The following is a 15973-nucleotide window of genomic DNA, read 5'->3' on the forward strand; positions in this document are numbered from 1 at the left end:
AGTGAAAATATGAGACAAACACCCACCTGGATAAGACAACTCTAGAGTTGTCCATCAGTCCCTAGGAGAGTACCGCTCAGACCGAATTTTCTCACACAGAGCCACAACTAGATCAGACACCCAGGCCTTGTGTAGTTCAACCTAATGATCTGGTGCCTCTTAGAATTTGGCTCTGTGCAACAATTCTACAGGTAGGGCACAGGCACACTATATGAGCCTGCTATGCTGCAAATATCTCCAAACAGCTAGACCCCTTGAAACTTGACATCCAGGGCACCATCTGCTATATGATACACCTGCACAATTCAGGCCTTGCTTATACATCAGTGCAGCTACATTTAGCTGCTTGTGTCAGCTATATGCAAAGCATGGAACACATCCCTTTTCAGGATCTCAGTAGTCAAGGCTTTTATGGAGGGTCTTAAGAGGGACATACCTCCCAGAATATCTCCTGTCCATGTGTCAAACCTTAACATAGTCCTCATGAGGTTCATGAGGTCACTCTCTGAGCCTTTACGGTCATGCCTCATCCAGTTAATTTCCTTGAAGATAGTTCCCTTTTGGACATTGCATCCTGAGACACATTAGGAAACTGCAAGCACTCGCTTTAAGAACCCTTTATTCAGGTTCACAAAGATAGAATTGTTCTCAGAAATAATCCTAAATTTCTCAATGTGGTTTTGCCTTCTACTTTAACCAAACAAGCGAGAGCACAGTCTTCTTTCCACAGTCCAGCTTGATGGTGGAAAGAACTTTACACAAGCTATACATCAAAAGAGGTTTCCTACTATGTCAGCATGTATATGTACATATATAATCTACATTCATTTGTCTACTGTGTTTGACAAATGATGGACACTCCCTTTCAAACTGTCCTGGGACTATCCAGAAGTTCCTCAACCTGTCCCCATGTGTCATGAGTTAAACAATACACAGCTGCCCTTAATATTTGAACATTTTGTTGTTCACCTTTCAGCAGTTGACACTGAAACTTTAATTTAACCAAGACAAGTCCCCTCCAGCTGACTATAACATTCATTTTAATATGCTTCTACGTTTTAACACATTGTTTGCACACCTGAACACAACTTCAGATTTAAATGTGAGCCTCCATTTCCTCAATGAACCTGCTCATAACGTAGTACATTTCCTAGCTGGCTGTCTATTGGATGGCCGATGGCCTCCAAAAGGCCAGTAGAGAACGGTGCAGTTGTATGCCTGATGTGGTCAGATTTACCTTAACTCTACCAGTCTTTCAAAAAATAGCAGCCTTTTGCTTAGTTGCCAGATGCCTCTGTTGGCCAGGCCAGTATGCTTTTGTCTTTTATTTCCATAAAATGACTCTGAAATGTCTACAACAAACAGCAGGTCTATTTTCACGTGTCTCACACTCTGGAAGACAGTTCCAGTGGTGGAAAGCCTCAGCAATCTGTCTGGCTTCAATGAAGTTTCACAAATAGTCAAAACTTATTTTCTGTGCCAGGTATCCTTTCTGAGTCAAAACTCAGAAATGTCAGACTGAGAGCTCTTGAGTTACCCAATAGAGCTCCTTCTTCATTTCATAACTTGTGCTACTGGGCAACTCCTACTGACTGAACGTTCACAGTATTAATATGTCTATCTTTGTGCATAGTAGGGCCACATACCTTGTACCAGGAAGTGGCCTAGTGTTGTGACTGGGTGGTACCAGAACTACAAGTCGTGTTTGAATGTGTCTCAGGACCTGGGGTTTTAAGGGCACTTACATATGACTGTTGTTGAATAATCAGCCAAACTCCAAGGTTGTATGTTGTGCCTTCACCAACATGTTTTCTAGCATGTACTTCTGGATATTTACAAAAATCCAGTAATGGTTTAAGCGCTTGGAGTATAATCTCATCTACCTACAACTTTCTAGATCGAGATTCACAGCTGATCTACTGAACTTGGAGAAGTCCTGGATCACACAGAAACTGTTGATTCTCAAGAACCCAAATATCAGATAAATCACTGGGCACACTTCATAAATGACCTTAAGTGTCCCAGAAATGTAAAATAATACACAAGAATCGCTCCGAAATGGACTGAACGTCAGTTTTTGTTTTCCATGCTGCTGATCACTGTCCAAGTTAGGTTATCTTGAACATTAAATAATGCATAAGGCCAAACCCAAGAAACCTGTTAACAATCTCCTGACAAATATAGCTTGGTGCCTACCAATCCCTCTGAAACCCAGGTTCTCCCTTAAGTGCCTTTGCTCCCTCATAACACTGAACGTGAAGCCAAAACGATGGCTTGTTAACTGAAAACCAATGACTATTGAAACTAAATGAATACCATTCGAATCCCAAATTCTGAATGATCAAACTGTATGCTGGCTACACACATTTATTTATCTTAGGAGTATGTCTCGGAAGCCTACCAAACAGTCTGAACAGGATGACCACACTTCTGGGCTTGTCTCAGAAATGTGATCGCTGGAACTATTTTTACAAGATAGATTTTTAAAGTTGCGTGTTATAAAATGGTATTTCTTGCTTGAAAATTTGAATGTTCTGTGGGGAGGCACCAGAAAATAAAATGAAATAGTATGTCATGACATTAATGATGTGATTGGGCCTACTTCTGCACAGTACATCTGGCAAACAATCAACATCACTTACCTGATGCTCTCATGAGAGCTTTTATTGTCTCGGTTCATAGTTTTTGTTGATCACATGACATAGTTTATAAAAAAACAGAAAGGGAGCACCCTGCTCACATGCCAGCACACAGTCAGCCCCAGTGCTTCATGGTAAATGCAGTACAAGTTCGTTTTTTTTCCATGAAGTAAACTAAAGTTTTTCACCTTAGTAGGTGCAGCAAGTGCTGTAAATCTCTGGACACGTGTTTCTGGGTAAGCCCTTCATCAGTAGAGAGCAGCTTTGTCTGTGAGGTTGCTGGAAATGCTGCCAAAAGTCCTCTCAGGTTTGTGTACCACTCACTGGTACGCAGATGCTTCAACCCAAGCTCGTCAGCTCGTTGGCTCACGGGAGCCTTCTTAAACAGAAAGTGTGAGCAGGGTGCTCCCTTTCTGTTTTTTCTGTTTAAGAAGGCTCCCTTGATCAAACTGCATGCTGGCACCACACATTTATGTATTATGGAGTGTGAGCAGGGTGCTCCCTTTCTGTTTATTAAAGTTAGTTTCACGTTTTTTCAAACTTGCCATTTTCATAGTAAACAGAAAAATGTGTAAGAAGTTTCAGAATCAGCAACAACTTAAGACTTATATTGTCATATTTACTGTTAAATAACAGACCTTCCACACTCTAAAACAGTGTACCATGTATGTGCACTGCCTTACAATTTAAAGCCCAAAATCTCTGTTTTAAACATTTTTATTATATATCCTGTTGTTTTTACAAATTTCCTGGCTGATATTTGAACTACATCAAATCTTTGATTAAATGATCATGAGTAAAGTAACACGTCATCAGCACTAAGAACAGAGTTGGCTCCCAGTCATTTCAATAAGATCTAAAAAAAAATCAGTATTATTATTCCAAATTTATATTGCCAAATGTGTGTATATAATGGGTAGAGGAAGAGACTGAGCAAGAATACCTGCTGCGTTCCCTGTTGCATATCAGGTCGTGCAGAGAGAGATCCATTCAGTATAACGTGTGCTCCATCTAATCCCGATTTTTAAGGCAACCAAATCAAAATGACTAACTGTCCAGAGATTATTTGTTTAAACGTCTTAAAAGTGAATGTGTCAGAAATAGAAGTACGTCTCAGAATTGCAAAATTGGATCCTTTTTAAAATCAAAACCACTTGCCTGACTTTATTAGTCCCTGCCCTACCGTTTCTAATACGGTAAATAATCTCAGTAGCTATTTAGATTCTGTATTTACACTTGACGAACTATTTTCCTGACCTTTAACTATTCTTCTTTCTGTGGACTCTAGCCTTCATGTTCGTGTTGTGAATAGCCTAGTCCAGTCAAGTATGAATTATGGCAGTGCCATTTATCTGGCAGCTCCAGCTAAGGTTCTCCAGCATCCTCTGTTAGTGCAACATTAAATGTAGCCACTCATCCGATGGTGGGGTTATTATAGTGCCAAAATAAGCACTTCTAATGTGCGATCTTTGCAGTGGCTGTCTAGTCGTAGTACAATTATTTTCAAATTGATGACAATCACCCGGCAAGGCATTTACCAAAACATCCTCCATTTTAGTCTCCAAATTATTCTTATTGTATCGACTTTTGAGAAGTCTAAGATCTGTAGAATAGTCTGTATTGTCCATTCCTAAATGCAGACGTTCTACTATGGGCAATAAAGAATTCTAGTTTATTTTAGAAGTGTGGAATTATTTGCATCTGGCCCTCCTATTTGAATACTGCCTTATTGTTTCAGGAAAATGCTGAAAACTTGACATTTTAACAACTAAATATATGAAAGAAACGTAGGGTTCTCTCTGCCGATGCCAGGTTACTATTTATTTTAGGTAATGTTATGAAGGTGAGCCCCCAAAACAAGAAAGGCTATCCGCATGCGAGCAAAATAAAAGTACCTTGCATAGTATATAATAACACAGTCTCCTGAGTTGCTGTTTAATACTAGCACTGACTGTCTGAAAGGTCCGAGATAGGCCATTTGTGCCGTTGCTAACATTATGGCTTTCTAATTGGCCTAAAGAAGGTTTTTCTGTGCCTCTAAATATTGTGGGGAGTGGGAATTTGTGCGTTTCTTTTATGCCCATAGCTGCTATTAAATTTACTGTATAGGTGTGTGAGCTTCATTATTGGATATCAGCTGTGTTGTTCTTATGCTATAATCTTATGGAGAACAGCCTTAAAAAGATTAGATTGGATTGCAGTATTCATTTTGGAGTAGTTTATTATGAAATCGATCTGTAAGAGCTTCAGAGTGCTTTGTTTTTGCGTGGGTGTGGGGAAGTCAAGATTTGGTGATTCTGGCGCCTTGTATATAGCTAAAAACCTCAACTAAGAATTGAGAGATAATCTGTATATTTTCCTTTTTCAATTCATTAATTAATCCGGGCCAAGAGGATTGTGATTAACTAGAGTTTAGAAATTATCCGGAGTTTCCTGAAGATAAAGGCCTTTCGTTAACATAATTTTCTTAGATGAGACTACTGACTTTTGTGAAATATGCAGCTAAACAAAGCTTTCCTGGCAGCAAACGGCTGCTAAAGAAGTCAAACACACTTACATAAATATTTCTGTATATTTCTGTTACTGTGGGGAGGCTAAAATGTCCAGTAACCTGAATATCAGGCAAGTTTGCATTAATAGAAGGAACTTCAGTTTATTGGGGCCAGTGCAATGTACTTTGGTTGTTCTTCAAATTACTTACGTATTAAAGTATAATTCACAAAACCCTTATATTTTAACAGTTGCACTGCCAGTTTATTTTCGCTTCTGTGTCCCCTAGTGCCCTAGATAAATTCACTTTTTTTAATGGTGAGATCTGATTCACAAAAGTTTGTGCACACGTAGACGAATCTTAGTTGTGAACAAATGTGATATGCACCACAGATGACCATGGTACTCCTCCATAATAGCGACTAAACATTTTCACACAGCCAAAATATCAAGGCCTAAATAATGATGAAGATGTGCAAATGTAGATAAGGCTAAGTCTACTATGCTTCTCATATGTACCTTGATGATATATATCTCAAAGGTACATAGATATGGAGTTAAGAATAGTCAATCTATGCTTACCTGTGTCCACTTTCACAGTAGTATGGTCCTCGATAAGTAAGCCTCAAACTTTTGACCCCACAATATTTTTGTCCTTGATATTCTGAATACAACCACAGATGACAGTTCACAGGGGCACAGATATGGCATTTAAAATTATGTAAAATCCGCAGAGGGGCTAAATTGTCTACAATCGTAAGTTTAATGACTGGGTGAGAAATTGGAAGTTTTCGGGGCAGGTCAAGACGTAGCTACTGAGACGACTGAAAGCTCATTGTTAAAGTTGTAATTTCATATGTATTCACAAACAATTCTCAGGGCGTTTTCCAACCTAGTGGCACAACTACACTTACTTTTAAAACTACATTTAGAGTGGGGAAGTACCCCAAGGACCCCCATTTGTTCAGGGAGTGTATTGTAAGGGACTGAAGGGATGGGTATATGCAATTGCACATTTCCTCAAACATCAAACTTAAGACTGACTGTAGCCACTGCAGGCCTCCAAATCAGAGATTGTTTTGTGAATGTCAGTAGAAATAGGACTTTGGAGAATCTAAAAAAATAGCAATTCTTTGAAGGTTATAAGTGTAAGCATAAGCTCAAAAATGTACTAACCTTTCCCTGAATCAGACCTAATGTCTTGTGTTTTTGAGCCAACTCAGTGACTTTTTACATATCACCACAAAATCCAGTGAAGTCTGTGCAGAGGCTGAATCCTCTATAGATCCTCCTTATTGCTTTTGGGCCTGACTCTACAATGCACCTGCTCACAAGGCAACCTAGTGTGATCCTCCCGTGCCTTGTCCCAGAGAGATGCTTCTCTATAGCCCATCATTGGTGAGTGAACGGTCTGCCTATTCACCAGTGTTTTCTATTTGCCTTTGCAGAGCCGACTGGGCATGTGGCTGCTATCCTCTTCGCCCTGACAGTTCTGGGCCTGCTGCTCATTGGTGGTCTCTTGTATGTGAAGTGTCGCCTGAACGCCAAGCTGTGGTATAGGAACAAGTATGGAGATGTGGAGATGAATGGTAAGTGACACGTGCTGCTGAATAATCTAAGTACATAGGTAATGGTATGACACACCACCAGGGTTTGCAGCTTAATACTTTATACCTCTTTCAGTATACCTCAGTCATGATCTTCAGTATTCCCCAGTCCTGAACTGCATCACCAACTGCTGTTCCACAACTGGCTGGAGGACCCCCGTCGAAATACCAGCCTGCAGAGCCCTTTCTTTTCCTGCACTGGCGCAAGCACTATGCTTCTCAGTTATGCCCTGCTCCACCTTTTGTAATAGTGGGACCCACACACAGAGCGTGTCTTATCTCAAGTGACTCGTGTGTCATCCCATCTCCCTTCGAACTTTAGACAAGCTGAGAGCTTCAAAGATTCAATCCCAAGCGTGAATGGCCACTCTTGTGGTATATTGTTTGTATCTTTAAAGTGTCCTAGCACACTCAATACCTTTTTACAAATGTGCTGCACACATGGTGAAGAAACACAGACTTAAAGTTGAAATCCATGATCTTCAGATTCCTCATATTCTACTGCATAATTTTGCAGGTGGGTTTATCAGCAGCAATTTATTTACCCGACCTCAGATTCCAAATATAATAGAGAAGTGGTGGCAATAGAGGTGGGCATTTGTATTATTACAGTAATTTCTCCTGTAGCTCATGCATAGAGGGGCCTCAAGAGAACCAACATGGCAGCGATCAAGAGGCGAATTATCACCAAATCTAAATGCGTGTTTCTCTAGCCTAGGAGCCGGAATGTGCAATGTCTCTTTCCACCATGAGTGTGCTGTCCAGTGAAACACTCTCCTTGGCATCCTATTCTGTCTCTTTTTACAGAAATTACACCTGATAATGCCTTATTGCATTGGACAGTGTATCACAAGTTTGAACCAATGCTCCACTGCTCATCCTTTTCTCCTTCTTTTTCCACTCTGTGTTGGGTGTTTCTTCCTGTTTCATCCTGCAGATGGCAAGCTGTATGATGCGTATGTCTCCTATTCCACTGCCTCAGATGACAAAAAATTTGCTAACTTCATCCTGAAGCCCCACCTGGAGAACCGCTATGGATACAAACTCTTCCTGGATGACAAGGACATCTTGCCAGGCTCAGGTAAGCCGCACTCAACGACCTCTGAAATGTTCCAGTTACTGTTTGTGCCTCGTTAGCACTGCTGGCCACTGGACATTGTTAGCCACACACAGATCTCTTGGAAACGCTGCTGTTGATCACACACAGATTTGACAGGTTCTTTTATTGTGTTTGTGTTGTTCATGAATAGATCCCTAGATGGTGTTGATAATTCACAGAACACTAGATTGCAGTTTAGCACTGCTGTTTGTCTAACCCACATATAGATCGTTCGATGATGTTTCCCTTGCACACATCAGTGGATGGTCTTGGTCACACACACAGATCCCTGGATGATGATAGTGTTGGCTACACACAGGTCTGAGAATTGTGTTGCTCACAGATAGATTTCAAAATGGCATTGCTAAATCGCAGATTAGTGAATCAGGAGTGCAATTATATCACAGCACTGTAGCTAAGTTAATACTTTTATATTTAAGAGGAAATGTGATCTAATTGCTAGAGTGGTTGACCTTAAGTTCGAATCCTGGCCTCACCTCAATATTCTGTGATTCTGAACAAATCTCTTAATCTCCCTCTGCCTAAAAAGAAATAAAATATTTAATGTATCTCCTATTCTTAGTGCATAAAATGATTACTGCTCTGCAAAGCCAGTGTGGAGACATTACACCTGAAAACAAAGTTGTTAAATGGAGGAGGGGAAGGAGTATATTTTCTTGTACTACGGAAAACTTAGTAACTTGTCTTTGAAAAAATAGATAATGTAGACTGGCTCACTTGTATAGTGCTCCAGTGCGCTTGGGTCAGTTTTGCACAAAAAAAAACTAGCCACTAGGTAGTTATAGTTGGGAACTAGTTTACATAGGAGGAGCCTTTTTTTGTTTTGCCAATAACTTTGGTGATGCTTGATGAATCTTCACAAAATTTTCAAAACATAAACGTTAGTTAGTTCAGCTGCTGCCTTAAATGTTTTGGGGTGATCCATCAAGCGGGGGCCGAGAAAAAGGGAGGGGTCCCAAAACAGGTTTTCCCCATTCATTTTTCTGTAGCATCTTTAGACACACCTACAGCCCAAACCGCAGAACAGATTTACACCACATTTGTCAGGAAGCTAGATCCTTTTCCTCAGATTGGCTTATTTGATTTGGTGTACATCCGTTCAGCAGTTTTGGAGATATTAAAGGTTAAAAAATATAGATATCTAGTAACGCAGATCCTCCGCGGATCCAACTGTTTCTGTGCTGATATCAGTTTTGCTGCCAACATTTCAACAAGGAAGTGTTGGAAACTATTTTGGAACTCGACTTCAGCTGAGTCCCACAAAAAAGATTTAAAAAAGGAAAAGGGGCCAGGGTAGGAACACCGTGAGCTCCTAGCCTTGGTGAAGGGGTAACCAAGCGTCCCTGCCAGGGCTAAAAAGCATATTTAAAAAAAACAAATCTCTGGAAAATATGCAGATGAATCCACTGATTTTTCAGAGATTTTCTTTGTTTAAAAAGGACGGCCTCCTGCCTTTTTTTTGCCTACAATAGAGGAGGGATCAGGGAGATTACTGGTCCAGTGTACACTCTCCCAAATATAACCTGTAACAATTATAAAGTACACTGTTCCAAAGACAAACTACTAAAGGATCACAAGGCAACTGATAACCAGGAGCTAGAGAGCCCTCACACACCCAATAGGATGTCAAGCTTCATCACTGGGCACGCTCCTCGTCAGACCGGCGCTGCAATGTCTTACAGGCCACCCCTTAGAAAGGTGGTGGTTCTTAGCCGGAGATCTTTTACCAATGGTAGTTAGACCTATGATGAACACAAACTATAGGTGTATGCAGGAGAGAAATAAAAATAAAATTGGCTGTAAACCATGACCATCATATTTAATAATTCAGAAGTTGGTTTAGGCCAAGATTAAAAAATGAAAAGGGGAGTGCTTATGGAGATAATGCTCAGCTGCACTCCTAATCCAAGCCGATAAAGGAAAGTGGGTGATGCTAAGTCCTTTGGTACTAGGAGGACCACCACCTCCCCGTGCGTTTGCCGCCAATTCTGGTAGCGCATTCTTGATGCTGAGGAATATGAGGACATCTCCACAAAACAATACGTCATATCGATAACAGGAAGGACCCTGGTTCGGTGGAGATTTACGTCTTTGTAATCTCCTTGGCCTCTGTATAGGAGGATTCATGTTATCACATATTTCTAGATAAAGATGAACCAGGAACAATTCATATCGCCAAAATGCACACTAGGTCACTGGTGACATTTCCTTGTGCTCCATTAGGCAGCTGTAGTGCAGAATACGTACTGAACATTTACCCAAGAGGCAGAAAGAACTCTTTGTGCAAAACTGTCGACTCTTGTTGGATAAAAGGGTAGGTGAGATTCCTTTGTGGCCGATTCACTCACACAGCTACTGACACACCCACACAGACACTCACACACCCACTCAGACACCTACACACAGACCCACTCAGAGATTCATGCATCCACTCACAGATCCACTCAGACACTCATGCACCCACTCACAGATCCCCTCAGACACTCATGCACCCACTCACAGACCCTCTGAGACAATCATGCACTCACTCACAGACCCACTCAGGCTCAAGCATCCACTCACAGACCCACTCAGAGACTCATGCACTCACTCACAGACCCACTCAGAGACTGACACACCCACTTACAGACCCACTCAGGCATTCACACACCCACTCAGAGACTCATGCACTCACTCACAGACCCACATAGACACTCACACACCCACTCACAGCTCCACATAGACACTCACGCACCCCACTCACAGAGGCACTCTCACACCCACTCTCACACTCTCTGACCTAATTTCACACCCAGACTCTCTCACACCCACATAGACCCTCTCACACCCACTCTCACACCCATACAGACACTCTCACACCCACTGTTACACCCATACAGACACTCTCACACCCACTGTTACACTCAGAGACACCCTCTCACACCTGTTCTCACCCTCAGAGGCCATGTTCGGCGCTGGGTTGGGTGGTTATAGGGGGTTGGCCAAAGGGCCTGGTGTGGCAGGTGTTGTATTAATATATAGTAATTAAAATTACTTGACATTTTAAAAAAACATAGAAATTCACTGAAAAAAACTAAGGTTACAGGGATGTTATACTAAAGAAATAGAATTTTAAAAAACATAGAAATTCACTTAAAAAAACAAAGATTACAGGGACATTATAGTTAGGCTCTGAATTTACTCTCACAAAACTATAGATATTCAACAGTTATAGTTAGAGTTATTTCAAGTAGCTATTGCTCGTGCTGTAAGGTAACTATATCTTGCACCCTCGCAGGCACTGCTACTTAAACCAAATATTACAGTACTCATGACAACTTTTATAACGCCAATAAAAATATGATAGCTGTGAAATTATTGAAGAAAAAACTGTGCATGGCAGGGGTGCGAGTTATAATTACCTTAGGGCGCGAATTACAGTTACTTGAAATAACTTTAACTGTGACTGCTGAATTTCTATGGTTTTGTGCGAGTAAATTTAGAAGCTAACTATAAACGTTCCCTGTGACCTTTAAGTTTTTTAAGTGAATTTATATAGTCCTTCTTCTCAAATGTTTATTTCCATATAAGTCGGCTAAATATTCCTTTGATTAATTCCATTTTACCTTAATTTCTAGTCTTCATTATAATTCAGTTCTATTTTTTAAACTATCTTCTATACTGTATATATATATATATATATATATATATATGTGTATATATATATATATATTTATATATATATATATATATAAATACATACATATATATATATATATATATATATATATATATATATACACACACACACACATAAATGAAATACCTAGTACATTTTGTAATGTCCTATGCAATGTAGTGACTCCTGATATAATTGTAGTAAAACTAACCTGCGATGTAGTGACTATCAGTGATGTGCCTGTGATATCATGACTCCTTTTGCAGAGCCAATATGTAAAAGAGTGCACCAAGCAGACCCATTGATGGCTATACTGTTCTTCACCCACAGTTCCACATAACAAGCATATGTAATGTTGGTCTTGGTCAGGTACAGAGCGCAGTTGCATGGAGGCTACTGAATGGCACATATCAGATCTAGGTGGTCGGGGTTTTTTACCTCATAGAATCATGCCTAGATGTTGTTAATCCCTCTTTACTGTTCCAACAGAACCCTCAGCTGAACTTATAATGAATATCAGCCGCTGCCGCCGACTCATCGTAGTCCTCTCACAAGCATACTTGGAGCAAGAGTGGTGCACCAACAACTTTAGGTAAGTGTGCAAATGTATATATCTATTTAGGATTTTGTTACATTCAGACCATGGTGTAGTATTTCAACAATTACTGATGTCTTGAGTTTCTATTCCCAAATATGGAGATGCGACCTGGCAGTCCACGTGGAACTGTTCCTATTTTTGCGAGACAAAGACTGATTTGCATAAGGTTGATACCTATCTGTAGTGGCACAGAGAGAAAAAAAATGATGGACTGGAGTATAGCCCAGGGAAGTTACCAGTGACTGAGATTAATTCAAGCCTTCCAGTCATTACTTTTGGTTTTTCTCAATGCGACTTCCAAAGTAGAATGGCTATCCAGACGTAGATGCCGAGCCAGTGAAGTCAAATTGCACCTCCATAATAATAATAGTAATAATAATAATAATAATATTATCTTTTTTTTACAGTACACCAATTACACATTTCAGCTATTTTGCCTCTCTAAATATAAAAGAAGTTGCTATTACCCACTATACAGTATACAATTTACACCTCAGAAAGATTGAAATCTGATTGTGTCTTGTTGAGGTTCAAACTCATGACCTTTGGACCACAGTACTGGCAGCAGTGAGTTTTCAGCTCACTAGTACAACATATGATACACAACAAGGGCGAAAATGATCTGCGATTACTTTTGTTCAGAGAGGACATGGCCAGGCTGTTCCAAGTGGAGCAGGACTGAAGCATATATTCAGTAGTAGCACAGTGAGAAACTAAAGAATAGGCAGGAATGCTTAAGATTAAATCAAGTGTCCCACTCACCATTGTTTTTATGTCATTCCTAAATCATATTCCTCTTTCCTAACAATATTCCCCAGCTTTATCCTACTTTCATTCCTTCAATGTTGCATCCACTTGACTTGATTTCCAACCTGACTTCCCTTTATAATCTCTCTTTATTGTTTCTTCATGTCCTCCTATGGCATTGTCCACTCGAGAGACTCTCAGTCGTTGTCCCTTTGAATTGCCTTTGCACTAACATCCACATGACACATCTCCCTTTAGGTTGTCTATTTAGGTTCTGTCTTTTGAGAGTTATAGTGTGCTTTCCATTCTCCTCCACTATGTATTCTCTGAAACACTCTTGACTTGTCTCTTCAGCGGTTCCTCTTCCTCCCTGACATACCACTGGGATACCACTCCCAGTGCACCCTAGCTTCCATTCCTTTTATTTTCATGTGTGCACTTAGCATGGTCATCCTTGACTTCATGCTTCCCTTTCTTTTCTCCCTTTGGTTCATGTCAATTTTGTGTACCCCCACTTTGGCGCACCTCTCGTGGTGAGCCTCTGTTTGGTTTCCTTTGTCATCTCAAAGGGTCCTGGGGCAGATGTCCCTTTGTCACGTTTCTCCTTGGTGTGCCTCTTTTTGTTTTTGTGCCTTGTCGTATCTCCCTTAATGTATCTTTCCTTTGCATGTGTCTCATTGGATTGTTTCCTTGTGGCATATCTCCCCTTGGTGTATCTTCCCTGGATTGTTTTCCCTTGGCACACCTCCCCTTCTCATATTTCCCCTTAAGCTGTCTCACCCATGGCTGTGTTCCCTTGGTGGGCCTTCTTCTGGCATATCACCCCTTGTCATATCTCCCATTGGTGTATCTCTTTCTGGTCTACCTTTATATAGTTTGTCCTATATTGGCTTGCCTCCTCGTGAGATATATCCACTTGTTGTGTCTCATGCACTTTCAAGATTTGACAAGCATTCTCATGGAACTTCAGCCCTTGGTGTATCACCAATTAAACCCTCTCCCATCGATAGGTCTACTCTTAACAAACTTGAGTACGCAAGTCTTCTCTAGGTATATTGCCCCCTTGGACTGGCTCCTATTTGTGTGCCATCCCTCAGTTTGCACCACCTTTGGCTGCCTGCACTTAGATTGCCTGTCCTTCCATTGTCTCTCCTTGGTGTATATTCTTTTAGTAAATCTTTCCTTGGCATGTTTTCCATTTGATAGTCTACCTTTGACATGCTTTCCTTTGGTCAGTCTCCCACTACATAGTTTTTTTTTTTGTAGGGAGTTCCCCTGGGATGTTTTCCCGTACCATGTCTCCCTTTGTTATAGCTCTCTTTCACATATCCTCTTAGGCATGCCATTTACTATAATGTCTCTTCTTTTTTATCTCCCTTTAACTTGTCTGACAGTCTCATGTAACATGCCAACAGTCTGTTGTTGTCAAGTCACAACTTAGCATTTCTCATCTTGGGAAGTGTGCCCTTGTTATGCCTCTTTTGGGTTAATCTTTGCTGTGTGTATATATCATCTGCCTCCCAATATTATCCCTACGCATGACATGCCTTCCATTTGAGTTCTACTTTTAGTGTCTCTTCTTGACATACCTATCTTTACTATGTCTTCCATTGAAATCACTTCTCTTAGATTTTTACCTTCTTAATATTTGTTCTCTTGGCATGTTTCTCCTTTGTATTGTTTCTAATTAAATTATCTCTCTTGATATTTCACCTTGATGTGTCTCCCTTTGGACCACGTTATGTTTGCCTCTTTCCTTTGGCATATCCACCGTTGCCAGATCTCCCTGGGTCTTACTCCCCTTCAGACATCTCCTCTTGGTGTATTCCTCTTGGCATGGCCTCGCTTGGCACGCTTCCTTTTAATGTTACTCTTCTGGACCTCCCCCCCTTTGTTTTGTTTGCTTTGTTTCCTTGTGGCTTATGTCTCCCTGCTGAGTTTCTGCTTTGCATTTCTTCGCTTGGTGTGCACAGTTTCATTAGTGTGTCTTCCCTTTGCACTGATCCCTTTTGTGTATTTGCTGTTGGACTGCATCCATTTGAATTGTTTTTTTTAAACTGTATTTCCTCACCATCTCTCCAATCTGATGGCTTTCCCTTTGGCAAGCCTCATCTATGTGTTTCCCCTTGGCATGCATACCTTTTACATGTCCACTAACAATATATGGTAATTCACAATCCGGAAGAAGCGCTGTCAGAGCTAGACTCTAACATGCTTTCTTGGTCCACTGGACTCAAACAAAGAGGCCCTCTTTGTTAGAAAGAATGCTAATAGTGGATTTAATTTACTTGAAAATGGAATATGGAAACAATACACCCCCTTCATATCCTGTGTAATAATTCAGAGTAGGTGGCAAAAAGTCAAACTCACCTGGTTACAAATTCAGGATTCAACCAGTCAGACACTCCAATGGCCTGGTGCTAGAACATACAATTGAAGGGTACCTGATCCAGAGGTGGCTCAGTAGCTTAGCACATGAAACCCCCACAATCCAACTCAACATAATTGTTTTTATGTTTTAGTCATCAGGCCGTTGGTATCTCCAAGCGGTCATTACCTTGAATTCAAATCTGGTATGTTTGGCAAAAGTCTGTTAAAATATATATATGTTCAGTGGCATGTGTAGCTGCAGATACACATGCTGTGCATTATCCTGCCATCTAGTGTTGGGCTCGGAGTGTTTTTCTTCGAAGAAGTCTTTTCGAGTCACGAGACCGAGTGACTCCTCCCTTTCTGCTCCATTGCGCATGGGCGTCGACTCCATCTTAGATTGTTTTCTTTCCGCCATCGGGTTCGGACGTGTTCCTCTTCGCTCCATATTTTGAATCGGGAAAGTTAGCTAAATTATCGAAAATTCGACGGTATTGTTCTTGTTCGGTACCGGGTTAGTGTTATTGTATCGGCACTGACAGCTAGAGAGCTCTGGAGGCCATTTGGGGCTTCCGTTCTTCACCGGGGCCTGGTCGGCCCGACCACACACATCGTCGAAGACTAATGGATCGGACCCCCTTCCGCTTCTGTCCGAAGTGTCAGTCGAAGTATCCCTATAAAGACCAGCACCTGGTCTGTAATCTGTGTTTATCACCGGAACACAGGGAGGATACTTGCGACGCT

At 40.9% G+C, this 15973-nt stretch overlaps 1 protein-coding gene across 1 annotated transcript in view; it reads left to right on the top strand.

Annotated features, from left to right (window-relative positions):
- The window catches only part of SIGIRR (single Ig and TIR domain containing), a 97211-nt gene that overhangs the window by 55621 nt on the left and 25617 nt on the right, over positions 1–15973 (top strand). Inside the window, exons 5-7 of the mRNA XM_069223195.1 lie at positions 6578–6718; positions 7674–7817; positions 12004–12106. Of these exons, the coding sequence (XP_069079296.1) occupies positions 6578–6718; positions 7674–7817; positions 12004–12106 (388 nt within the window). The remainder of the gene's footprint in view (positions 1–6577; positions 6719–7673; positions 7818–12003; positions 12107–15973) is intronic.

This window comes from Pleurodeles waltl, chromosome 3_1 (assembly GCF_031143425.1).
Source record: "Pleurodeles waltl isolate 20211129_DDA chromosome 3_1, aPleWal1.hap1.20221129, whole genome shotgun sequence".
NCBI lineage: Eukaryota > Metazoa > Chordata > Amphibia > Caudata > Salamandridae > Pleurodeles > Pleurodeles waltl.